This window comes from Calypte anna, chromosome 18 (assembly GCF_003957555.1).
Source record: "Calypte anna isolate BGI_N300 chromosome 18, bCalAnn1_v1.p, whole genome shotgun sequence".
NCBI classification, from domain to species: Eukaryota; Metazoa; Chordata; class Aves; order Apodiformes; family Trochilidae; genus Calypte; species Calypte anna.
Window position 1 is genome coordinate 6,092,900 of NC_044263.1, and position 26,686 is coordinate 6,119,585.

Genomic DNA, 26,686 nt, shown 5'->3' on the forward strand with positions numbered 1-26,686 from the left:
CTTTTGGGGAAGCAGGAGTGCAGTTGTGGGCAGCCTCCAGCTGAGAAGGTAACTTTCTTCTTCAGAGCCAGAGGAAAGCTTCTTTTATTCAGTGCCTTTATCAAGCCTCGATGTTTACCCAAACAACCATTCCACTGCATGTTGTAATTAAGTCTTTTCAAGCTACAAGAATGTTAGGAGGGCCATATAGTTAAACCCTGGAATTAGTCGCCTCTGCAACCCGAATTTTGCCTTCCATGTGTATTTTAATTGCAATGTGTGATCACCCTGCTGCGGTTTATTTTCCCACAGCACGGGTGGGTGTCGAGTAATGGCTCCAGCAGGTGCGTTCCTGGCTCTCGGGGTTCAGTGCCTGCTCAAACACTCTGTGGACAAGCTGGGCTTTAAGGCTGGCGTGGAGCTCCCTCAGTAGTTCCAGGGAGTTCCTAAATTACTCCATGCCGGCCCCGCGATGCGGAGCGCTGCAGACCAGCGGGGGCACACAGAAATCAGACAAATACTTCGCACACCCCCGGTGTGGTTTCCACTCAGGAACCTCTGTTCACGGTCTCTTCCCCGGGGTATTCAGTCCAACACTCCACGGCCCGTGATGTTCGGGGGGGTTCGGTTCCGCTCCCGCCGCCTCACCCCTCACTTCCCGTGGATGCCCCGGGGCTGCACCTTCCCCTGGGTCTCTCTGCGCATGCGCGGGGCGTGCCCGCCGGCCCCCTCAGCCCCGCGCAGGCGCTTCTCCCGCGGCGGGCGGCTGACAGGGCCGCTCTCGCGAGAACTGCTGCGGGAACGGCGGCGGCGGCGGCGGAGCAGGCGGCGGGCGGGGGGGGCGCCGCGGGACGGGGCCGTAGCGGCAGCCGAGGCGGCGCTGGGGGGGCGGCCGGGCCGGGCCGCGCGGGGCCGGGCAGGCGGCGAGGACCCTCGGACGGGGCGGCGCCCCTCAGGGCTGCGCGGTGAGTCAAGGGGGTGTGTGCGGAGGGCGGGCGGCGGGGCCGTCGACCCCTTCAGCCCCCGCCCCGCTGCGGCGCGGGGAAGGCCCTTCCCGGCGGGGCCCGGCTCTGCCCCCCCTCTCCCGGGCCTCACCGCGGGCCTTGTCGGAGCGGGGGGATACGCCGAGGGCCGTCGGCGGGCGTCCCGCGGTGCCGCGGCCTGGGCCCCTGGGGTGTCCCTCTTCTCCTCCCTGTGCTCCGACGGTGTCGCCTCAGCGCTGTCCCTCGTCCCGGGGCTGCGGGCATGCGCCCCGGCGGGCTCCGACCTTCCTGGGCGCTGCTCGGGGGTGCGGGATCGGGGAAGCGGGGCTGGGTGCGGGGCGTTGGGGTGGGGGAGAACGGTGGGAAAAAAGGTCCCGGGCTGTAGAGGCGCTATCTGCCGGTCGAGATTCCCTCGGGCTGCCCGCCGTGTTCCAGTCCCCCAGATGGGTTTAAGTCTTGGGTCGCTTTCCTCTGTGCCGTATGTCCGTGGAGTGTTGGCTTGTGGTAGTTCTTGAGGTTTGTTTTTCATATTATCTGGAAGGGTTCCGTAACTTCAAGCCGCTTTCAAGGGTTAAAAGGTTGTGAATACCCTATAGGCAGATTAACATCCATTATCTTTCTTTTCCCGAAGACGTTACAGGTCATGCTTCAAATGTGAGCTGCTATGATTGAGACATTTTTCTTTTAGCCTCCTCTTTCTCTTTTGAGCTTCCTGCTTGAGATTCAGTTTTGGTTTTGTGGGGTAGGGCTTAACTTGACAATATAGTTTAAAATAATCGGTAGAAGACAAGGATGCAGTCTTGTAAACTCCTACAACATCTGACTCAGACATCTCTTTTATAACCTACAGAGAAAAATACTCTGTAGCACAGTAAATAACTGGGAGAGCAATTCATAGATAAATAGTGTTTAGGGAAGTTCATGGCTTTTTTAAAAAATTAGTAAGTGCCTGTGGTCGTGGCCAAAATCTGAAGGCTCACAGATTGTTAGTCTTCAAATATTGTTGTCTATAGTCCATTTCTCAGCCAACTTGGGATATTGAGAATCTGTGCCAAAAAAAGGCCTTTCAATTATTGTAATCTCTTATGATGATTAAGTCATACAGTGTTTTAACTATTTCATAACACCAGGCAAGCTTGTAAACATTTCAAGCTGCTTTATGGAGTTTAAAATAATAATTAATAATAATAATAGAAAATATCAACAAATAAATTTTGGCAGAGGTGAAGTTTTCTATTACCTGGGAAAATATTTGATCTGATAAATGTTATCTCTGCTTTGTGCTGTAGCTTAGTTTTGTAAGTGACGTGATGTGCCTAAGGAAGTTAAAATGCATTAAGCTAGTAGATTGTGAGTGTCATTTATGGCCCTAAATGTTTTTGCTTTTATATGTTGATAACTTAGTTTATATTTTACCTCATTCGTTTGTTATACTTCCTTATTTGGCTAATTGGAATTAGTGCTCTGCCCTTCTGATTTTTTTTTCTTTCTATTCTTTTGTCTAGAGGCTGACACTCAACATCTCTGCATGTCTTCCAGATGATGTATCCCCACATTTTTCTCTCCACCACCCTCAGTAATGTTTTGTCCTATAACAGCTGATGAAGCTTAGGATCTGATTATTCGCAAAGATCTTCTGAATGTATCTTTTCTTCCCTCACTTTGGCTTCTCTAAACTGTCTGTTCTTCTATCCCTGCCCATATCACTTTCCAGAACAGTAAAACAATGAAAGACAACAATGAGAAAGCTCTCAGTTGTTAGAAAAAATGCTGTTTGTAAGCAGAGTATAAAAAGCCTACCTTTGCCTCTGTGGCTTTTGAGATATCTGTTGAAAAGAACATGAGGATTGTTTTCCATTGGTTACAATATGGAGGTCTGGATTTATAATAATTTATGTTCCATCCTGAGCTGCAGCACTATATGGTTAATAAGAATTTAAGGTTATTTGAATCTGCTGCCTTTTCATCCTTTTTCCCCTCTCAGATTTTTTAAGAGCAAGAGAAGTATCTTGGCTCAAATCACAGTTAAAGTGAGAGGTGAAAAATATTATTCTGAGGAATCTTAGTCATTTCTCTAAGTAAGATCATCTGGTAATTCTCACAGTGTGTCTTCATTATATTCATATTTACTGTTATTTATATCCATCTTACTCCATTTGAAGGCTGTGGAGCTGGGTACACTGTAGTTTTTGCAGCATGTCCTGTTTCAGTGCTGTCTGCCTAAAGCAAATAACCACAGCTGTGTTCTCAGTGGGCAGGGCCCTGACACAAGCTGCTTCCCCAGTAAGCTTATTTTTTCCCTTGTTGTGTAGTTGGTTTATTTGGTTTTTAATAATTGTGACTGATTGTGTACTGGAACTTAATAAATAAGTGAACAGCTCATGCTTTCTAAGTGACTTTAAGGGAATTGATGTTCTGAGTTCATCTTCTCTGACATTTGCTGTGTAAGTATCTTGGTTTAATGTTTTCAAAGCTTTTTCCTAATTTGCATGTAACTTCTGTGTCTAAATTTCAGCTCCACTTTTGCCTAAAGGCATGTTGGTAAAGTTTTGTTTCTACACTGCAGCTGTTGTTAGTAACATTCCCTGGAAACGTCACTCCTTTATATGTTCACAATATATATATATATATATATGATGGTGGTAGTTATATGAATGAATGCTTAAAAAAATTGTGTGATGAATCTCTTTCATCTTGAATTGTGCTGGAAAATTTCCCAACGTTGTACTATTGCTAAGCTCAGGGAAATGCTGCATCAGTTTCTCTAAGAAAGTTGTCTATTAACTCCTTCAGTTTAAAAAAAAAAAAGTCTTAGATGCTAGTGAAGTACTACATAACAATACACCCCAAAGAAAGGAACATTGCCAGCTGACAGTAATTTCTTTGTTTAAATGTGTCCTGAGCCTTCTTCAAGTTATGCAACTTGCAGTTATATTCTTAGGTTTGGAACTCAGGGCCTCTTTCAAGCAGTGTTCACTTAGCTGATGGTGTTTGCATGCCCACACAGTGATCCACATCTTCAGATGTAGCACTGAGCTGTTTGAAACACCAAAGTGTTGCTGCCAGCAGTATTTATTCTTTAAGAAGGCATAGAAACTGGTGATATTTACCATGAAAAGTTCAGGATGTGTAGACAGTGTGCCCGAACAAATGTTTGCATTTTCCACAGTTTCATGTGCAAACGTCCGTGTTACTCCTTAATATTTCTGTAATAGCAGAAAATTATACCATAAATTTAAAAAAGGAAAGAGGACAGGTTAAGAAGATGGAAAAAACAGAAATTGTGACATTTAGGAAGATGAAATTTAGCAAAAAGTTATTCACAGAAAGAGTAGTTAAACACTGGAGCAGGCTGCCCAGGGAGTGGTTGGGAGCCACAATCTGTGGAGGTGTTCAACAAGACAGGTAGGTGAGGTGCTACAGGGTATGCTTTAGTGGTTAGGGGTTGTAGGGTGGATGGTTGGACTTGATGATCTTGGAGATCTTTTCCAACCTTGCTGGTTCTATGATTCTCTTCTATGAGATGAACAAAACACATCAGAAATGGCAAAGGCAAAATATTCGTGGCAAAGCAAAGCTGTTGTTGCTCTTTGTATGAGTATCCTAGGACAGTGTGGAAGACTGGCATCAGAAGGATAGGTGCGTTTTTAATCAGCACTGAAATTAAAATTAAGGATTTTAGAATAATTAAAATGTAGCTAATATGATAAACTTTTTGATCTTAATTATGTGGGTCAAAGCTTCCATCCAGCATGTTCGTTTCCAGTAGTTGCAGGAGCACAGGCAGGTTGTTGAGTTGTGATTTTCGTGGCTGCTGACAGCTTTGTCAGTCTCACTGGCGTGTCAGTAACGCTGTGTAGGCGTCCCAAAGAAAACCCCAAGTCCACATGAGGCCTTCACCAAGCTGCCCTTCTTTTTGCTCAAGGTAAAGATGTCAACACATCTTCTCACTCTGCCAGTTTCCTGTGAAAAACAATCGCAGTTCTGGTGTTTGCTTTCAGCTTCATCAGTCTTTGTGGGGAGCTGAAGGTTGGGCAAACATGGGGCTCATGGAATACAAGCATATTAATTGCTGAACTGCATTTATGTAAGGCAGGTTTTTCTCTGAAATGAGAAGACTATTGCCATCTGCTGCCTTTGCATCTAGCAGGGCTCTTTCTGGGCCACAACCACAGAGACTGAATTAGCAGGTGCGTGGGCTCACTCGTGTTTGTCAGATCTCTTCTGCCTTGAATCTTCTCTGCTATCAAGTGTAGCCGGAGTTAGATTAAATCCTTCCTATTCTAATCTGAGATTGATTAAGATTTGAGCCTTTTCAGTGTTTTCACAGTGTCTGTATACACCTTGCCAGGTTTGATGTAATTTCTTCTTTGGGCCCTTAAGAGACACTTAAAGTTGCTGATTTGTTGGGGGTTTTTTGCTTACCAAGATTTTTTTTTTTTTTTTTTAATACTTTCTGCTTAAGACTCGGGAATTTCAGAATGGCTGCTTTTTATGTTAGAACCAGCCCAACCTTTTGTTTCTCTGCATTATTATTTCAGGATGCTTTTTGCTAAGCACTTCAGTTCTAGGAAGGTCCTGGTGTCGGGGACTCACAGAAGTATTCTTGACTTTGTTTATCTTGCTGTATTTAATTTAATAGAAGCTGTATGAGTGGAAAAAAGACCCATATGTAAGCTGTGTCTCCAGACAGGTCTTTCCGTGTGGGGAGGAGAGGAGCGCATCTCCCTCCACTAGCCGCCGGTCTCCATCGGGGGCTGGAGCCGGTGGGGTCGGGCTGTGTCCCGGCAGGGCAGTGTCCAGCCCCGGCATGCTGCTCCCCACCCGCACCCCTCCGTGAGGCCGTCTCCCCGTGTCTTCCCGCTGTCATTAACCCAGCGGGGACCGGGGGTCTTGCTGGGAGAGGCGGTCCCGATGTGGGGCTGCAGAGCGGCGGAGCTGCCCCCCGGGGCCAAGCAGCCCCCCCGGGAGCGGTGAATGGGCGGCGGGCCCTGCCTGCCCGGCTGCCCCGGGGGCAGGCAACTCCTCCCGGCGGGCCGGTGCCGGTCTCGGTGCCGCCTCCCGCCCCCGGGGCCCGTCGGGGCGGCCATTGGCCGGGGGACGTGTCACTCGGGCGAGCCGGGCCTGGGCGAGCGGCGGCGGGAGGAAGCGGCGGCCGCGCCGCGCCGGGCGGAGGGAGCGGCTCTGGGCGCGGCCCCGGCCATCGATCCGTGCCACTTCCCCTAATGGCCCGTCTCTTCCTCCTCTTCCTCCTCCCCCTCCCCTAGGGCGGATCGTCCCCCGGCCACCCTGTATGTGAGAGACGGGGCCGGAGCCTCGGACGGAACCGGGCCGCGGGAGGGCTGAGCCGGGAGCCGCCGCGGGAGGAGCGGAGGCTTCGGGGAGCGCTTCCTGCCCACCGCCCTGCGCGGCAGCCCCAGCATGGAAGCCATCGCCAAGTACGACTTCAAAGCCACCGCCGATGACGAGCTGAGCTTCAAACGGGGCGATATCCTTAAGGTAAGTGAGGGGCAAGGGCTCGGGAGTTCCCTCTTTAGCCCTCGTTTTTTCAGCTTCTTTCTGGAGTCTCTTCCTGTCCATCAGATCTGACCCTCTCTTGCCTCCTCAACCAACGCCATCTCCTTTTTCTATTTCTAATAGACTACCTCTGTTTCCTAAGTCCCAGTCTGACCTCTCTAATAGCAGGAGGGGCTGTTTCATTTCTGAGCTAAGTATGCATCCCAAATCTCTTATTTCCCTCTCCTGAGATTGAAATATTTGAAAATCTAGTTGTAAATGTGGTAGCAAATAAGCAGAACTACAAGATAATCTCTACACCGAGTTCCCCTCTGTAAGAGGGAACCCCTTAAAGTAATCAAGATCTATTTTGTATTCCTCTGCCTTCTGCCAAGGATTCCAATATCAAAGAACAGTGATTAGATTATTTCTCAGTAGATAATCTTTTAGCATCAGGCTGTCAAATATTGATGCTGAGTTTTATCTTCAGTTCTGATGAACTGGAGTGATAAACTTGTGGCTGAATATTTAATGGATCTGTGCAGATGTAAGTGGATGTTGGAGTGCATTAGAGGAATTTTGGTCTATAGTTCTTACAATATATCAAAGGCTTTTTAGGCTTCATCTTGGTCATATTAGAGAAATTTGAAAAATATTTTACTTTCTGAAACATTATTTAAAAAACCTGGACACACAGAACAAGCCCAAAGTTTTATTTGTGTGTGTGTGTAAAGTATGAAAGTCCATAGTGATTTGGCCACAGTGACATAGAGCTCTGAGAAGCTTTGTTGCTTCCAAGTAATAGGAACCGTATTGTGGAATGTTTTAATGGAGTTTCATTCAAAGTCAGTATTTCTCCGTAAACGTGTAAGATGGGCTTTATCTTCCTAGAGTGATGTAGTTAGTATTAAAGTATTTTAAGCTGCTTCTTTCTGAAATGCTTTGAGTAGAAACTGTTTCTCGTGAGGTGCCTGTGCTGCAGATGCAAGGCTGTAACTTTGTGTATGCTGACAAATCAAGTCCTGCAGACCTCACTGGGATTACTCATCTGCTCAAAATTCTTGCCAGGGAAGGGCTTGATTTTTAACTACTATTTTAAGATAAGCTGGAAAAAATAACTTTTACATTTAAACTTAACATGCATCTTTTATAGCTGATATTTCAGCAACATAACTGTTGGTTTTTAACAGTGCAGTAATATTATGTATCAATCAGGAGATAAAGATTGCTAAAATGTGTCCTGCTTTGAGATTGTTAAGTTTTAAAATAATTTGATCTGTAGATACCCTACCAGTCCCTGGCCCATAACTGGCCTGAAAATGCCTGTTCAACTTGTACACCTCAATTACAGTGTTTATGTAAGTTACTGAATATTTCTTTTTGCTGCTTCCAAACATTCAAGACTGTCAGAATTTTTAAAGTCCTTTGTGATAACCTTGCATTTATTTTTCCTAACCTGAGCTGTATTCTTTGATTTTTGGTTAGCTACCAGCTTCCCCGAGCTTTTATAGTATTTGAATTAGAGCACATCCAAAGTAAGCTTGTAGAAAATGCTGAACAGGAAGGAAAAATTGAGGTACAATGAAATATAGTTTATTTGAAATTGTATTCATAATTTTCATTGAGTTTGGTGTAGAAATTTGCTGAAGTACATGAAAAATACACTAATTTAAAAATATTTTCTGCTCATAGGAATTAAAGGAAATGAAAGTTAAGCCTGTGCTAAAACTTGAAACTGTGTACAATTGTACAGAAGCTGATAATCAGATGTTCTTGAGTCCTGGCCACTTAATGTCATCCCACAGAAACAGATTTTGTCACAGTAATAGAAACATAGTGGTATTTAAGCTGTTACACTACAGTATTAATTGTATTTTTCCTAGAATACAGAGAGGGATTTTACTACTCTACACAAAACCTAGGCACAACACTTCCTCAAAGCCTTGCAGAACAGTTCTTTAAACTGTATTTCATTACAGCTCATATTCTAAAAATGTTTACAAGTTGTAGGTGTTTACTTCATAGATGAGTAAACTGGGTCACAGAAATGGTAAATTGCTCAAAAGTGTCACTGTAGTTTGTGGAAACAAAAAGTTTTAGGGCTCATCCTTCAGCACATATATAGCAAATTGATTGCATGGTAAAGTTTACCATGCAAATTTCAGGCAAATTTCAGGCTGGCAAATTTCAGGCAAATAAGCCAACAACAGTTCAATTGTCACTTTATTAAGACTGATAAACTCCGTGGCACATTGTCATTGTGGAAGTCAGGTTCACTTCAAATATGTTTCAGATTGAGGAAATTAATTTCCATCAGGTGTTCCAGATGAGTTTGTTGGTACTTTGCTCATGACTGAGAAATCTCAGAGTATCCCATTCGTTTCCCTCTTGTGATCTGTCTTATTAATCCAGTCTATCCTGCAGCCCTCCAGTGAACGTGGAAGAGAAATAAACATGTAACATGTGCAATGCACCTGCACACTTTGCTCTTCAGGTATCTCTTGCTGAGGAGCAAATATAACTTGATGTGTAGTTAAGACTTCTTCAAATCTAGTTATTAGGCATCTGTCTTGTTGCACCTCTGGAAGGTTGAGTTATGTCTGATGGTGGCAAAAAATTATTTTGCAGAGAAATGTTTTACATCTTGGGCAGACTAAGGAGGGAACAAAATCTATAACACTTTAATTCCCACTCCTTAAAAGTTCATGTTTCTCTGTGGGGAGAGAAAGCAAAGATGCACACTGACTCCCTCTGATTTCAGCAGATAACTTGGCTATGATGTCATGGTGCCATTACTGCTGCATGCCCACATATTTGGGACTTGATTGAATAGCATTTGAACTGTAGCCATTAAGCTGGTTGTTAGTAATCTTGTGGCTGGTTTCCAAAAGTGAGTGAAGATAGTTGACCTTTGGCTTGTAGTTGTAAAACAGCTGAGAGAAGAGGAAAAGTGCTTGGCCTTTTCTTTTGTGGGCACTCTATGGTAAGAGCTGTTTCTATGGTTTTTGTAACCCTGGAAGTACACTGGATCCCTTCACCCTCTTGTCTGGTGGCTCTGTAGCAGTGTTTGGTGTTGCCATTCAGGAGATGTGTACTTCAGCTTTCTTTAAGCTTCTTAAATACCCTAAATACTACTCTTGGAGCCAGGGGAGGGAAAGATTGCTGCTTCCTTCTGGATCTTCTGACTACAAACAGTACAGTGCTACAGCTCCCAAGATCACTGTTCTTTTCAGGTACTGGTGGTTGCTCTACAAAAACATGGTGACTGACACCCTATTGGGATGACCTGTTCTGTTATGTAAAAAAGTGACAATGAAACTGAGGGATTCCTATTTGAAACTTTGATTTACTGTTTTTTCACTTGGAGTCGTTCTTTTTCAGTCTTTCACCCTTTCAGCTGCTGTATTTATTGAAGTTGGGAGTAGTTAAGTTCAGTCTCTGTCTGTATTTGTTGCTCAGATTTTATGTCCCCAAAAACTATTGTATTTCATGCAGCTTCTGGTTTTGTTGGCCTTTGTGCTACCTGGCAAGTATCCAGACCTAAAGTGTGATAATACTTGCTGGTAGTTTGGCAGGAGCTGGGGGAGAGGAGGTAAGAAAATAATCTTAATTATTTCTCTCATCATTATTTTTTTTATTCCTTCTACTTAAACTGAAATGCACAGTCTGTACCATGGTGCTCTGGTAACCATTTTGCATGGTTAATACAGAAGCACTAATCATATTTATGAACATCCTGAATGTTAGAATTGTGAGGGGGGTTGGTTCTTTTTAGGTTATTTTTTTGGGGTTTTGTTTTTTGTTTTTAATATAGACCACTGCTCCACTTCCTCTTTCTCCTTCTGTCATTGGGTTGGGCCATAGCTGGAAGGCAATCTTTGGAATAATTGAATAAGTTCCTGTTTCAAGTAACTGTCAGCATAATTAATTCCGGGGCACTTAGAAATCTTTTTTTTTAATGAGTAAAATTATTCAGGTGGAATGTTAAATAGAGGGGCATCACCTTTAATTTTGGAGTTTTCATTTTTTGTGTGACACATAGACTAGCTTCCCTCTATGCTAAAAGAAGGAATTCCTGACAGGATTTTGATCACTTGCCAGTTTCATTCAGCAATGTAATTTTTTTTTCCTACTCTAAACATACACTGGACAGTCCCTGCAGGTTCACATGAGTTGTTTGTCTCCAGACTTATTTTCTTTGTCAGCCTTTAGGAGGATTGAGTGTTAGCAAGCAGTTGATGCTGAGGTGGCATTTTCAGTTCCTGCATGTAAACCATTTCTGTGTGTCTGGATACACTGAAGCAGTTTTGAATAGAGGGAGCAATATGATAAACAAGAGGTCCCCCTCTCTCCTTCCTTATCCCTTGTCTCTGAGCTCATCATTATTGGCTGTTATGTCATGGTGTCTGTGTTAGGTAAGAGAAATTAATGACTTGCTGAAGAGAATCTTTACCCCTTTTTTAAGGCAAGTGACTCATTGGGGTCTTGATGACTTTAATATGTGAAAACCAGTTTTCTGAATTAATGGTTTGGGTAAATGGCAAGGACTGTGTGCTTTATAGTGAAATAGGTCCATTGTTAGCACAGGTTGCTCAGAGAAGTTGTGGAATCCCAGTCCTTAGAGATACCCAGACAAGCCCCTGAGCAGTCTGATCTAATTGAACTTATTTTGAGTAGCAGAATGGATTGGGTGATTTCCAGAGGCCCAATGTTATTCTGTGACTTAGCTGAGAGTGGCAGCTCAATGGTTGATTTTTAAAGGTGCACTTGGGTCACATTCCTTGGCTGACAGCCTTGAAGGAAGGTGGTGTTTGTCACTAATAAGTGATCAATATTTCAGTCTGAGAAGATAAAACTGTCAGAAAATTACAGAGGCTCATAAAGGCATATACAGTTACCTTAAAAGTAGTTGATTTGGCATCCTGACAGCTGGAGATCTGAGTTACAAAATGATGCTACTACCAGAGTTTGCATTCGTCTGGTCCACTCAAGTATTCAGGGCCTATGTTTTTTAGTAGAAACTTCTCAAATATTGTTCCTCTTATGCATGATAGCAATATGAAGGTGGGATGTGATTTATTAGCCAAATTACAAAGGCATTGGGGGGAAGGGTTGTGGAGAGGAGCCACCTAAACTTCAAAAAAGTGCATGTGCTGAAAAAAAAAATGCTCATGCTCTGTATTTATAAAAGAGCTTGGACCTACTTAGAGCAAGATTTCTTTGCTGAAGTTGTCTCTGTGCAGGAGACACAAAAATGGAGTATTCCAGACTGAAGGTCTAGAGTGGTTTTTGCAAGCAAGGAGTAAACATTTTCCTCCTTAAAAATTACATCTTTGGTTTTATTTAGTAGCTGTGTTGTTTATTTAAACTTGCCACTGAAAGCAGAGAAAAATGAGCTCCTGTGAACTGTGTGCTACCTGAAGCCTAGTAGTGTTTTAAATGTTAAATGAGACACCAATTAAAACTAGTAGTCAGCTCTGCTTATTTTATTGTTGACTTGACATGTATTGCATTAAGTTATAACCAGGAGAAATGATGCTAATACGAAGCTCCAGCCACCTTTTGACAATTTAATGGAAGTGTCATTGTTACAGCTTCTCTGGAAGGTCTAACTTTTGGTATGACTGGTATGACAGAGCTCTGAAAGGTGTTAGCAGAGACATATCAGTAAATCAAGTTTTTACTTGCTGGATTATTGATCTGGTTTGCTGAACATGTGTGTTAAACTGTTAAACCAGAGTGATGCATTTTTGTTTTTATTTACTGGGAGCACAAAAATGCTTTGTCTCCTGTGACATTTGTCTTGTGATAATTATCTGGTGAGGAAATCTCTGAAAAATTCCCATCAATAAAATCTGTTCCTCTGAGGCACGTTCCAGGTGTTAATGGATTAACTGATCTAGGCTTTTTTTATTTTAAATGAAAATAGTAATTGCTTGATCACAGTTGTGAGAAGAGGGATTATTACTTTTAATGCTATGTGTAAAGGATTGAGTGTTGTAAATGTAGTATTTGTAGTTTTCCAGGTTTTGTGCAGAGCCCTCCTAGTAGGGGGAGGAGGGATGGTGTTTGTAGTGAAATTCAGGCTTTTCTGATTTCTCACCATAATCAATAAGAATCCAACTAAGCAAGGAGAGATAAGGAATCCAATTTGTCTGCATACAGCTCAGTCTAACATAAGCAGTGAACTATATGACCCCTTGATAAAATCCCTTTTGCTTTAAAGTTGCCAGTGGCTGTATAGCAGAAATGAATAAATGAAGCCCAGACCTCAAGAAAAAACGCACTGGGCTAAACTAATTCTGTTCTTTTGAAAATGAAAGTAAATTAAGCATTAGTTCTTCTGAATATTTTTTGTTCCAGTGTTTTTAATCTCATATTGAGCAAAAAATGAATATAATTTACAGAAAGTTATGAATTTTACAATATAGATGTAAACCAGAAGAACTGCTGAAGGTAACATTGGGGTATTTTCACTAATGTTGTGAAAACACATTGTGAACTGTTGCATTAAGGTTAATATACCAGTGATATCAGATTTCCATGCTTAAATTGCTGGTTACCTCTGCATTAAAACCTTTGCTAAGTTGTTAATTTTATTTATGTAGGTCTTGGAATGTTTGAAAAATCAAAGTTAGTTCTAGCATTAATTAATTAATTAACTTCAACTAATCCAAACACACACACCCAAAACACCCCAGCTGCAAAGCCATTCACATAATGGGAACATGAACTGATAGGAAAGCTGTCTTTGATCTCTTATGATTTCCAGTTTCTCTGAAAAATCTGTTAAATTCAAAATGCAAATGGTAGGTGACTTGTATGCATTCTGCATACCTTTCTGTTCAGATCAGCAAGCTGATAACACAGTAGTTTAATACACAAGTTCTTATCTGCAGCTTTATCCCTTTCATTTCCCTTGCTAGCCCTGCAGTGGCAGAAAATGTTAGCTCCTAAACTGGGCAAGTGACTGGAATAAACATGAAATAAAAATGTGATTTTTAGATACCTTGGAGAGAAAATAGGACAGGAGAACACTCAATTATTTTGGTTGGATTTTGTGTGTGTGTGTGTGTGTTATTTAGGGCGTGGGGAGCACTGTCTAAAGTTGTTCCTTTCCCTCAAATATCTGAATCTTTTTAGATGGAACAGCAGTGTTGTTGATCTCAATCTGTCAAGTTTCAAGCTGCACTTTCTCAGGTTCTGGGCTCATGCCCTGTTACTGAGTATTTCAGGCCCTGCTCCTGAGTGGCACATGCCTTCAACTTTGAAGTCATCTTGTGACACCTCCTAACAGTAGGTGTTCAAGTGGAATAGAAAAATGGTTGTGAAGCAGACTGTCTGCAGTGGAGCCTGAGCTTGTTCCCATGTCTTATATGCATGATTGGTGCCACCATCTGACAACTGAAGTGAGAATTGGTTTAACAAACTCAAGAATATGGGGTTTTTTCATGGTGACATGTGCTAAACACAAGGGGTTACGCAGCTGAGCTCTAATAGAGCAAAAAGTGAACTGACAGTCTCCCAAATTGCTCATGATAATTATTTTTTAGGGTATTAATTATATTCCTGAAACCCAGATGCTAGTCTGCAGTGCTTCCTGGTTAGTTTCTAAATACATCTGAAATTTGCATTTTAAATGGTTGTGTTCATAATTTTGCTCAGCCTGTATTCCTCTCCTTACTGAAATAATGGTGTTTTCTTGTAGATACTACATAAAAGCCCATTTTAAAAATGTCTTAGATGTTTTGAAGAGCCCAGGAGGCTTTTTTCCCCCACAGGGAATGGTTGCTCAGTTTTGTTTCTCTACCTGATCTTGAATACTTTTGTCTTTTGAAAACAGAGACAGTTCTGTTGAAGATTGATCAAATCAGTTGGGTTTTTTTGATCCTGTGGGGGCAGGTCAGGATGATGACTGGAGTAAGGCAAAAGTTAGAGCAGCTATTTTTGTCTAGGAAGTAGGATTTCAGCCTCTATAGAGTAATTAATTTATAATTATGCTGTTCAAATGTTATTGACCTTTATAAATAAAATACAGAAAGAGAATACTTAACAGAGTAGGCTTATTCTGTCTGAACCTGCTGAATTTAGCTTCTTTGCATGCATTCATGTCAGCATGTTGTGAACTGCATGTTGGCTCCACTGCAGCTTGGACCTCATGCACAGAGCAGGAAGCATTAATTTTTTTTTTTTTTTTCAGTTCAGCTGAACTGTAATTATACTGTTAGTCTCCAAAACCTCTTATTTAAATAATTTGTCTCTGGAATTCATGCTTTCTGCATTGAGCCAACTTACTTCTTGCTCTAACTTGTACTAAAACTCTACAGGTTTACATGTGGAGGGGAAAAAAAAGTTGCTGCTGTTATGCAAAATTGTTTCCCTTGGGAGGGAAGAGGGGAATTCTTCATGAGTTATGTATGAGCCAGCAGGTTCCACTAATCATAGCAGCTCTGCTAGTGCAGGAGACTTGTGGTCTGAGCTAGTCAGCCCTCTGGTTTGTGAGAAATTGGCATAAAAGTTTAAACCATACAACTTTTGCTGAGCTTGAATATGTTTTTCCATCGTAAATCCTTATGTGCAGTCAAATTTTGAGTCATCTTTTGTTATCCACACTTCTTTAGCATAAATATGAAAGTGATATTTTAACCATTTGATCTGTTTTTTACTTTGTACTGTTAACAGTAGTTTATGGCCTACTTGGAAGGAGCTATCTTTTATTTAAGAGATTTCCCTGGGCTTCTGTGTAGTTCAGGTCTTGTGCTTTAATCTTTACTACTAACCAGGGAAGACTCAAATTCTTTGGGGGGAAGGCAAGCAAGTGCTCAAAGTGTGTCCTACAGTTGCAGAGGAGGGGAAGAGACAAATTCAAGGAAGAAAATGAGAGGGAAGTGGGAGCTGAAATAGAGACAAGTACAATGAAAAGTTTAGAAGGTGGAATTTGGCATTTAAAATGTAATGAAAAGTTTAGAAGGTGGAATTTGGCATTTAAAATGTTATTTTTTGCAACTTTGCTGTCAAACAGTGCTTGAGTTTGGGTGAGTTGAACATCAGTTTGATACACTGCCTTGTTGTGGCAACATCAGGAAGACCTCTTGTGTATGTATTTCACAGCTAAATCTTGTGTTTCTGTAGTGTTTTGCATGTTCTTGAAGAATACTTTGTCAAGATGTATCCTTAGCCCAGGAGGAGATGGAATGGACTGGCAATTTGGTCTCTCTACTTAATGCTGGAGTGGAGGAAGCAGAAGTTGCTTCTACTTCCTTCTTCCCTTCACTTCTGTCCTTGTTTCTTAAAATGTATTCTGCACTGAGGCCTCTGTCATACCACTGATGAAACTCTGGGTTGTCAAAAGCTGCTGTGGGGATTTTGCTTCTTTGACTGATTGTTACCAGGGTGCTTAAACTTTTCCCAGAATGAAGCTGTGGTGACACTTGTTACTCCTTAACGTGAGTAACTCCTTAACTCCTTAACTCCATACATTCCTCAGGGCTTTTTCCCCCAGAAAATTGCTTTTGAGGTTGAGAGGGTCCCTTGCTCTCTGTGGGATGGATGGATAGATGAAGACTGTTTTTTGACTCTATCTATTGAAACTAACAACTCTCTTTACACAAAAAAAAAAACTTTGAGATAACCAAAGTGACTGTTGTTGACCCAGCTTTTCCTGGCTTCCACCTCTTCCTTTTACAGCTTGTTATGACTGGAAATCTTGCAAGCTGTTACCTTCACTTAGTTTATTTAGGTGATGTAAAAAGGAAGAGCATAGGTAAAAAAGAGGTTCCGATGTTTCTGTAAACTTTCTTGAGCTTTCTTTTCTTTGAATTGCTTGTGTTTCATTTCACCTGTCTGTGTTTGGATTACAAACATGTGCATGATGCTGCAGTCAGATTAAGAGACACTGTTGATGTATTTGCTTCGTGAGTAATCAGTAAAGCTTATTTGTTGAAGGAAAATTATTTTTTAACCTTCAGAAAAGCTGAAGGCCTTCAACATAGGGCAGTATGTTGATAAAAGAGCCATTCTGCAGTCTGGGCAGATCCTGAAATCCACACGTGGGTGACATAGGGGAGTTGCATGCTATGGAAATATCTGAGCTACCCCACCAACACCCTTTTGGGCTCCCTAGTTCAAAGTCCTCACAAAGCAAATATGGTCTTGCAACTATTCCAGTTTATCTCAATTAGTGATTCATCTGTCTCCTGTATGGAGTTATGTTTTTGTTCACTCTTGCAACTGATTAAAAGGAGGTCTGAGGTGAAGATTGCTTTTTGCTTTTATAGCTTTGCCAGAAGAGCCCAGCTTCCAAACAGCTGCTTGCAAGTCAACTTAATTGAATAGCTGTATTTCCAGGGAGGTTTTATGGCTGCATGCTAGCAATATTGCTGCAAACCAGCAGGGACCAACTGGTGTCTGTCATCATGCAGAATGTCTTTAATATCTGTAGATAAGGCCTGATCCTGGGTTTGGAGTATGTAAGAAAAATGGCTTCAACATGTTGAGATCTTCCCAGAACCCCACTTTTGGGTAATTTTTGGATGCATCCAAACCAAAGCATGTTCCAAAAACCCAGTTTTGTTGTGTAGGAATGATTGAGCCCTTTTTAGGGCCCTGGGGGGAGTTTTCTGTGGGCAAGGCATTGATCTCCTGATTGGAATCTCCCAGTAAAGGGAGAGGTTTAATGCCTTAGCATTTACTGAGGTTTACAATGGAGATATTGTGCAGCTGTAATGTACTTGGGAGATTAAAATTAGTCTGTGGTCAAATTATATACCCTGGGGTGTCAGTGACCTGCGCTAGGGTATCCCTTCCAGGTCAGTGCAGAGGAGCCAAGACAAGTTCCATTCCTGTTTTGTTCTTGACCCGGAACAGTTCTTCTGATTTGAGATACTAATTAGGAGATGGTTTTAGTTATCTCTGATCTTTTCTGTGAAGAATTTGGTGCCTCTGCTGTGTTGATTAAGATTCTGGAACGATTTACTGCTTTTGGCATTCAGTATCTCCATTTCTGCATTATTCATGTAAGGACACTTTGATTTTTCTTTTTCCCATAAGCTAAGAAAGCAGCAATAGCCTCTTCTTGTAGAGATGGCTGATGTTTCTAGTAGTATGTTAAAATAAAAATAAAAAATAAATAAAATAATTTTTAAAAGTACTGATGCATGTTTTTTTCTATCAGTTTTGTATTTATCCGGTCCTCTGAAATATCATAGGTGGTACCTCTTTTTAAAATAGAGAAATTATTCTTATGTTAGTATGGTGGTTTTCTTCCTAACAATTAGTTAGTAATCCTAACTTGGTGTCAGTAAATTCCATTTCAATGTTTTATTTTCCTTTCATGGAGAGAAATGGACATAAATATTATTTTATTAGCTCTTAAGTGAAAGAGGAACTTTACAACATAAGGGAAATTTTTAAAAGAATCTCTTTTGGCACAAGTTCTGAAAACACTGCAGAAGCTTTGGGGGGAAGGGCTGGCTTTTTTGGTAGTTGTGTAAAAACTGGGGTTGATTGTTAAGTGTATTGCACAAGTCTTCCTAATAAAATGACTGAGGATACATGTTGAGTATATTGACATACAAGTTGTATCCCTTCTGATCAAAGAGCTAAGGAAACCTGGAAACAAAATGAAGGGTTTCTATCTGAAACAACTTGTTTTGGTCATTCTGTAGATTTTGAGAGATAACTGAGGATAACCACAGTCAGTGTAGTTTGTTTTTACTGGTGTCTGAAATTGTTAGAAACATTACAAGCTGTAAGGCAGAGTTGTGATTAGATACATTTTTACAATGGCTATTTAGCTGCAAAATCCACTGAAAACTACCTATTTCCTGCTTTTTTTTTTTTTTTTTTTTTTTAATCTAACATCTTTGCATTGTTGCCTGATTTTCAAAACTTAAGTTTGCTTCCTGCAGAAGTTTGGATGTGGAGTGCACCGGATGTCTTTGGCTAACAAGGGTCCTTCAGAACAGCTGCTACTTGAAATCTCTTAGCAGAACCTGAGCAGGTGGAAATGACCCAAGCTGTGAAGTGAAAGCTCTGTTGTATTTCATAACAACTCCAGTGGTGGCCTGAACAGTCTGCAGTGTTTGAAGTGTCTTTGAACTTCAAGTTATTGGTGCAACACCAGCACAGTCTTGGCAAGGTTTTGTGTGGTGTTTTTTGTGTAGTTGTTTTATTTTTCTAAATGTGGCTCATGGCTTGCTGGGAGCTGTGCCCTTCCATTGAGACATGGGCATTAAAAATGGCAATGTGCCATCTCAGCTGTTTATGTTTGCTGGGTTTTGTTTTTTTTTTGTGTGTGTTTTTGTTCATTTGTTTGTTGTTTTCTTTTTAATGTTATTGATGACCTGCTGGGAGGTGTGCCCTTCCACTGAAACATGGGCATAAGAAAATTTCTCACATCTTTACATGCAAGTCCCTAAAAAACTTATTATTAAAGGACCTCTTTGTTATCTTCTCTCTCCCCCTCATTCAGGGTTGTGTGGGCAGGACAATCCCTAGTGTTACTGAAATGTACAGTAACACTGCATCTCGTTTCTTCCTGCTTGGTTCTGTTTTATGAGATTGGAAACACTGAAATGTTTTCAAGTGGGTATAATGTTCTAGAGCCAATTGTGCAAACTGCCTCCAGTCTCCTTAGCTTGGTGTGTACGTTTCTGCTCCCACAAAGATTTGTGAGTTCTCTCGGTGTGCTTTGCATTATGCAAATATGACAGGAATGAGTCAGATGAAATTCAGCATTCTGATCAGAAACCATTTGCAAGTGTCTTCCTCTTGCCTGTTTGTGTCCCACTAGAGAGGAAGTGTGAGCAGCTTTACAGTTACTGGAAAACAAGAAGAGTTCCCATTTCTCTTAAAGATTCTCACTCTCTGAAGATCAGCCAGACCAAGTACCTCTACATTCCCTTTCTAGTTTGAGATGTTGCTAGACATAAATCAGTAAAACCAGATTAAATAAACTGTATCAATCAGAAGTAGATTAAAACTAGAAGCTAGGTTAAAATTGGCACTCTGTAGCTGAAAAAACTCTGATGAATACAGTTGCATTTCCTTGGTGGTAAATTAGTGGTTTAAATGTCTTCAATGGTGTGTTTTATGCTGTGGAAAACTGAGCTTTTGTGTTGTGTTGAGCCAAAATGTTGTTAGTTGTAGGCACTGAGATTGTCTTGGTTTGCACAGGCAAAAGTGAGCTTAATTGATTTCTCTTTATTTTAGTCATTGCTAATTGATAACTGAATTTCTAACCTAGTTATGAAGGTGTCTTGTTTTAAGTGTGAATGGGGTTACATGCAGTTGAATTGAAGTTCTGATAAGAAGAAAAAAAAAAAAAGAATTCCTGTCAGGACACTGAAGTTAACATTGTTATTGGTTGTGCTGTTCTGTTCATGTCTGAGCAGCCCTGCAGAACTGATGTGAACAGGTCTTTTCTAGCTTTCCTCAGTGAGCCATGCCAAAATGAAATGGTTTATAAGTGCTTGTTGCAGATCTGCATGTCTTCCCCACAATGGAGAGCTGGTTTGAACGTTTTAAAAGCACAGATAAGAGGTGAGGCAGAAGCTATGGTTGTGTACACACAGGACTAAGGCAGTGGAAAAGAGCTCTGTGTGGATACCAACCCAAATATTAATTGTGGCTGTATGTTGCAAAATCATGAGGGCTGTGAGAGTGTGAACAGGCTTTTTGTGGGCTGAATTAAGACATGCTGTAAATTATTGGCTAAGAGCAGATGCATGCAAACTGCTAATGTGCTCTGAGAGGTATGTGAGTAATTATTTTGAACTGACAGGTCAACCTGCTTGGTAAGAGATTGGATCTTGTGGTGTTTTGTTTTCTTTTTTATCCCTTTCTCAGGTCTTTGCATAACTAGCTTACAATACTGCTAAACTTCACAAGGAACCTCACAAGTCTCGTATTACAAACTTTAATTTAGGGAGCCTGAGGCTTTTGCTGACCTGCAGGGTAGGACTTATTTTTCTGGAAAAAGTTGGGAGCTGTTAGCTGCTTGAAAAATAATTTTCAATTTCTCTTCTGGCTTACCAATCTGGTTTTAATTCTTGGGTGATTTCTTGTTTACCTCTTTTTTCCTTAACAGTATTATTTAATCTCACAATATCTTCTTGATCCTATTTAGTACTAAAATATAGCATGGGTTTTTTTTCCTTTCTTTGTGTTTCTCTGTTATTGACTCTTGGCCAGGTTCCACTGAGGTAGCTGGATAGTGACCACCATAACCACTGTCAACTCTCATCTCTGTCTGAGGCTATTTCACACTTCTCCTTGCTCCCCAGCCAGAATTTGTATCCTGCAGAACAGAAGAGTTAAGGGACCATTCCCTGCTGCATCTCTTTAATATGCTGATTTCAACCAGAACTGTCGCTTTGCAGCTACCTTGTGTCAGACTGGTCAGGATTCCCAATTGCTGTCTTAACAGTCTTTATCCACCTTAAAGTAAAAATCAATAAACAATCTCTGGCTGTGTGCAATTTTGAGATCTTTGTTTTTCAAACAATTGGCTCTAAACTCACTCTGTTTCCAACTAAAGCACCTGGGAATGGTGTTGGCTCGAGTCTCAGTAAATTTGTCTCCTGGTCTTTAATATTCTATAACATTTTAAAATCACATTGATATATTACTTTTTCATACTGTTTATGTAGTATGGATTTGGAGATGGCCTGATTCTCCCTTGCAATATGTTATGTTAGAATTGGTTATATAGGCACAATTGTAGCAAAATATTGACTTACAGCTATGGTGAACCTTGAAAAGCTTCCTATTCTAGGAAATTGGCCTCCTGTTATCTCTGATTTCATGCTTTTTCCATCTGTCTCAAAATGAAGAGATTAAGGCTGATCCTAGCTATGTGTGTGAGGCAGATTATGGTAATCTTATTATTTTGATCTCATTACAGTTAGCCTCTAGATTTGAAAATGTCCTGGGTTTAACCCTTTCTTCACCAGCTAGAAAAAGAATAGTGAGAAGGTGGTTGGGGTGTGTTCTGCAAACTTTGGATTGAAATGTTTAGATCATCCTGAAATAATCAAGTTCTCGAAGACTTTCCTAGTCAGAGTAATACACTGAAGATTATTTTTTTCCTAAACATTTAGAAAGTTATAAGTAAATCAACTCATTTATGTTATAAAGGATGAAATTCCCTTATATATGAAAAAAAATTGGTTGTTAAGAATTCATTTTCCAGTTTAATACTTTTACTCTGTGAAATCTAAAATAAGAGGACTTTCTGGAGATCCTTAGTTCATGCTAAATCAGAATTATTATTTTCTACTAGCTTTTCTGAAAATAAATGGGATCTTCCAGGGTTTTGTCATGGGGCTGGTACACAAAAATCTAAACCTTAGAGTCTTTATCCATCTCATTACAGAGAAGTTAGTGCAAATGCTGGAAAATGTGTAGGTGAGTGCTTTATAAGAAGGGACAACTGAACTGGAGCCCTGAATTCCCCAGCTTTTCAGCATTTACAGCAGGATGTGGCTTCTGTTACAGGGAAGTCAACTTTAATCATTTCCAAAGGGTTAACTTTTTAGTCTGTGGTGAAGAAAGGGACTCTTCTGCACTGGACTCATACATTTTACTGAGAATACGAATGCAAACTTTGTCAGGTGGACTTTGAACATTACAAGAGGTCTTTGTCTTACACTTGTGGAGGAAGCTGTGTCCCTTCTGCACACTTTCAGGCACCAATTATGAATTGTTACTGCTGCTTCAGGCCTGCAGATACAAAATGAGAGCTGCTGATTGTGGGAGTTAAAAAAGCAAATCTGATTCTCTGTTTTTAAGGGGTTTATGTTTTATTGTTTTTTCTCTTTTTTTTTTTTTTTTGGTGTAGGATGGTATATTCTGTTAGACCTGGATTTGCTTAGAGAGAAGCATGCAGGGCAGGAGTGTCACTGAAGTTGCTGCTCCAATTGCCTAGGGTACAATGAATGTATAATTCTTAATTAGGCTTCATTGTTTTGCAGTACAGGGACCACTTGAGCTTTTCCTCTAGTTACTAATTCCTGTGCCCTGTTCTTATAAAATTCACATAATGGACTGAGCTCCATTGGGACTGAGCAAGTTGGGCAAAAATTGAGCCCTTGCAAACTATGAGGGATTTTTCTTCACCCTGTTCAACCTTGACTAATCTCTCAAAGGCTTGGGCCATCACAGGGTAGGGGGAGAAAGTGCAGAGGTGACATTGAATGACTGGAGGGAGGTAAGTACTGGGAGAAGCTTAACTTGGTTCTGTCACAAACTTGGAATCACTGCCTTGGGGACATGTTTTTCTTTACAAACAGGATGTTCTGTTTTGTGTGTCACTGTTACTACTGCATTACTAGTGCAGACATTTGTAGAGTTGCACTGTGAACTGATCAGGGAATAAAACCAGCAGTGGAAAGGGGTTTGTTGTTTTTTTTTCTTTTGGTGAGTTGTGGTCTGTTGGTTTTTTTGTGTGTGTGGTTTTTTTTTAGCTAAGGTTGTCTTTGATTTGGTTCAAAGCAGTTGTGCTGGCTGCACCTGGGAGAGAGGACTTAGGCATGGGGGTTGGATCAGAGCACCCTAAGCTGGCATTGCTGCTGAGTGCTTTTGCTCCTGTCAGAATGCAGGCTTGGTTCCTGCCCTCAGGCTATACATTTGGCTGAGTCTCATGATGGTAGAGCAGCTTTCCCTTGGAGATTACAGAGCAGCCCTTTCTTTTTGTAACTCGAATTATTTTTCTTGCTGTTCTCAAGTTCTTAAAAATTTGCCTTACCAAAAATTCTGCTTCTATTGTGCATTCACACTGGGTGGTGATGGTTATTTTGCTTTGAGTGCTGAGTTGCTGGCAATGTTTTAATATATTTTTAGATAACAGTGAAGTATTTGTTTTCCAAATGAGAGGTAGGAAATTGCAAAGAATAAAGAATTGCATGAGCTGGCTTAGTGATAGCATGTCTGTTCCATTTGGGGTAGTGGAGGAAGAAAGAGGAATAGATGGTGATGTAAGGGCTGTTGCTGAGACACTCCCCCAGCAACAACTTCTGTGAGGAGCTGTAAAAGGTTATTTTTTCTTCAAAGATGTTGAGGATTTATTGAATTTGACACTTGGTGTTGAGTTGTATATTCTCTGTTGTAAGAGGAAGATAGTTCAAACCAGCACAGTGAACTCTTCCTGTAACAAATGCAAAGGTGCAGATGCAATTGCTGTTGCCTATCCTAACAACAGTAGGAAGTACAGCTCATCTGCATGGACTGACAGTTGTTTGTAGAGGGATTGACTGAGATCCTCTCCAGAGCACTGATGGTGCTTTGCAGCAATTGGTCATAAAAATTCTCATTTTTCATCTCAAAATAAGATTTCAGCACTGTTTATTTAACTTTTTGAGCAGGATAGGGTTTGGAATACATGGATGGAGAGTTATTGATGCATTCCCCAACTTTGGGAAAATGCAGTTCAAATAGTGATAACAGTAATACCAATATCACTAAGGCTGTAAAACCTTTTGGGTGGTAGGAGAAAATGGCAGATTTCAGCTTCACTGCCCCGAGTGATCAGCCTTGGCAGCTGGGTCTGAACTCTGAATAGTGATGACATTTGGGGCAGCTGTCTCAAGGTAGTAGAACTTGGGCTTTCCCTTCTTCTGTACTTTCAGATGCAAATTGCAGATTATGCCCAGGGGACTGTACATGGGTGGTTTAGATGTGTAAGAAATGTGTGGTTTAGATGTGTAAGGAATCAGTAAATAATGGTTGTTCGGTTGCTGCAGAAGGATATTGCAGCTACTCGACTTCCTTTGTCTAAAAGGTTTGTGTGCTGGTATGAATGTGTAATTTTTAACCATCAAGCCCTGCTCTTTCCCACGTGTGCAGTTTTGCAGTGTGTAGGTGGAAGGGATGACTCCTGCCATGCACGTCAGTGATGTAACCTGTAAAGAATTAAACTTGTCAGAAGCATCAACAGCTGTCATTGGTGAAAGTGCAGAGCAGAAAAAAGGTTTGATCAGTCCACCAGTATTTCTTATAAGCATCTCTGACCTTGATAGCTATTTCATGCATGAAGTCTGTGTTTTTTCTGTCTGTGCTGCATAAATCTTTAGATGTCTTTTGTCAGGATCACTATGAGGCTGAGCTTAACCCAGCTGGCTGACCTGAAGGTAACTTTTACTTCCATCTCATCCATTAAAGGGCCCAGCTTCAATTTGTATACAGCTTGAAAAAAAAAACAACCTTATCCAAATTAGGCCAATCATCAGAAGACACAAATACCTCTGTAAGGCTCAGCTGAGGTCCTTGCTCCTGCTTCCCTGTCTCCCCTCCTCCCACTCCCAGGCAGCTGAGTCTGGGTTTTTGCTGCCCCTTTGCAGGACTACACATCTGCTCCTTCTTGAACTCTCCACCTCTTGCCAGGCAGTTCTGTTTAACTTTGCCTAGATAAAACTCTAAGCAAGTGAAACTTGATTCTGGAATATGTAAGCTTTGGGTTGGTTTGTTTCAAAAATTGTAGAGCAAGCCTTTTTTGTGTCTTTTGAAACTGTAACTAAGGGTGTTTCCTTCATGGCAGTGCCTGCTCCAGTAGTCCTGCCCTATTCCTTTCCTTCCCGTCTCAGTCTTTTGCTTCAGTTCCAGTGTAGTACCCTGCACTTGCTGGTGTAAGGGTCAGTGTAGGCAACCATTCAGCTGAAACAAGTGGAAAACACACGACCTCCCTAAACTGTTTAGCAGTCAGATGAGTTCCCCAGTCTGTGGAACTACCCAAGTGCCTGTCAGAGCTGCACCCAGTGTGTGTGGGAGGGTGCAGCCACACACCTGTGACTGCAGAAACCAACTCAGACAGCCCTGCTGCCAAACATCTACCAATAAACTGATAGTGTAGCCTCTTGAGTTTGCAGCTGGATAGGAATTCATGCTCAGGAGTATGAATTAACTAGTAAGACTGCTAATTCTGGGGTCAAGAAGTGTGTGAGATATCAGTATTAACAGTTTCATTGCTGACTGTTTTGAGAGATGCTTGCGAGCATCCTCATTCCTGGATGCAGTCTGAAGTCATCTGGATTTTGGTTAACAGCTCTGTGTTTGGTTGAATAAGACATAGCTTAACAGCTGTGGGTTTTGAGGACCATCAATGAGAGACTTTGTACAAAAGTTCAGTAATATCAGAATAATCAAGCTGTTGCAAAACTTCTGAAATATACTGGCTTTTGATATGGCATATCAGCTGGAATTGACCTAGGGAACTTTGTTCTATGGATAATTAGTTGTCAGATGTTATTCTTAGTATCTCTCTGGCAAAGAGCTGAATAAAACTTTCACATTCTGTAAAATTTACAAGGCTATAAAATATTAAGCATTGATATTAAATGCAAGTATCTATGCTAGTAGAATACTAAAGCCATTAAATTTTAAAACCCAATGAAGCAAGGTTAAAGTTTTTATTGCTGTTAACCTGACCACACTGTAAAATTAATGTGTAATAAATACTGTAATAAAACAGTTTAAACAAAACCATGCATTTAAAGAAAAAAACTTCTGAAGATCATCTGCCCTGTAAATATGCATCAATTGCACTGAAAGCCTTTTTTTTCCCACCATAATGTTCTTAATACCAGGAATCTGCCTCCTGTCTACATGGTTAGAACCATGGTGAACCTTTGTCTCATGTTGTAGCAATAACCTTTTCTCTGGAAAAACCATCTAGAACAGCTGCAGATCAAGTGAACTTGCTTCCTTTAAAAACAAAAAATGAAAGTCTGTGTTTTGAATGCTTTTAAAATTTTTCTTTAAGGCCATTCCAGGCTGTTTCTTTTCTTAGTGTGCTTGAAAATGTAGCAGTAACTGTTGCAATTGTATTTCCTGCTGAAATTTAGTTGGGTTGAATTTTTTTTCATTCTGGCTTGAGTTTTTAGTGGGCAGTCAGTGTTGGTATCTTCCTCGCTTTTTGACAAACAGTCTGGATGTCAGTGTTAGGCATGTGGATTTTTTCTCTTAACATTTTCCAGGTTTTCAATACATTACATCAAGACTGATTTCATGATATCTTTAGATTTGTTTTTAGCTGCTTAAACTTGCCAGTGCATTCTGAGGTAACAAGCCTGATAGTCCACTAATACTTAGTGACAGCCTGTTTTATAAGCAACCAAGGAGACCTATCAAAGGATTTACTAAGTTAGTTAGAAAACCACAACCAAGCTTAGGTAGTGGTGGCTCACTGTTGCACTTGAAGGCTCTGACTGGCTTTTCCCAATATTATCTTGGGT

The 26,686-nt window shown here is 41.0% G+C and overlaps 1 protein-coding gene across 1 annotated transcript in view; it reads left to right on the forward strand.

Annotated features, from left to right (window-relative positions):
* The first annotated feature begins 805 nt into the window (after nucleotides 1-805).
* GRB2 (growth factor receptor bound protein 2) overlaps nucleotides 806-26,686 on the forward strand; it is a 45,721-nt gene continuing 19,840 nt past the window's right edge. The window contains exons 1-2 of the mRNA XM_030461594.1: nucleotides 806-944; nucleotides 6,230-6,461. Coding sequence (XP_030317454.1) covers nucleotides 6,384-6,461 — 78 coding nt within the window. The 5' untranslated portion in view covers nucleotides 806-944; nucleotides 6,230-6,383. The remainder of the gene's footprint in view (nucleotides 945-6,229; nucleotides 6,462-26,686) is intronic.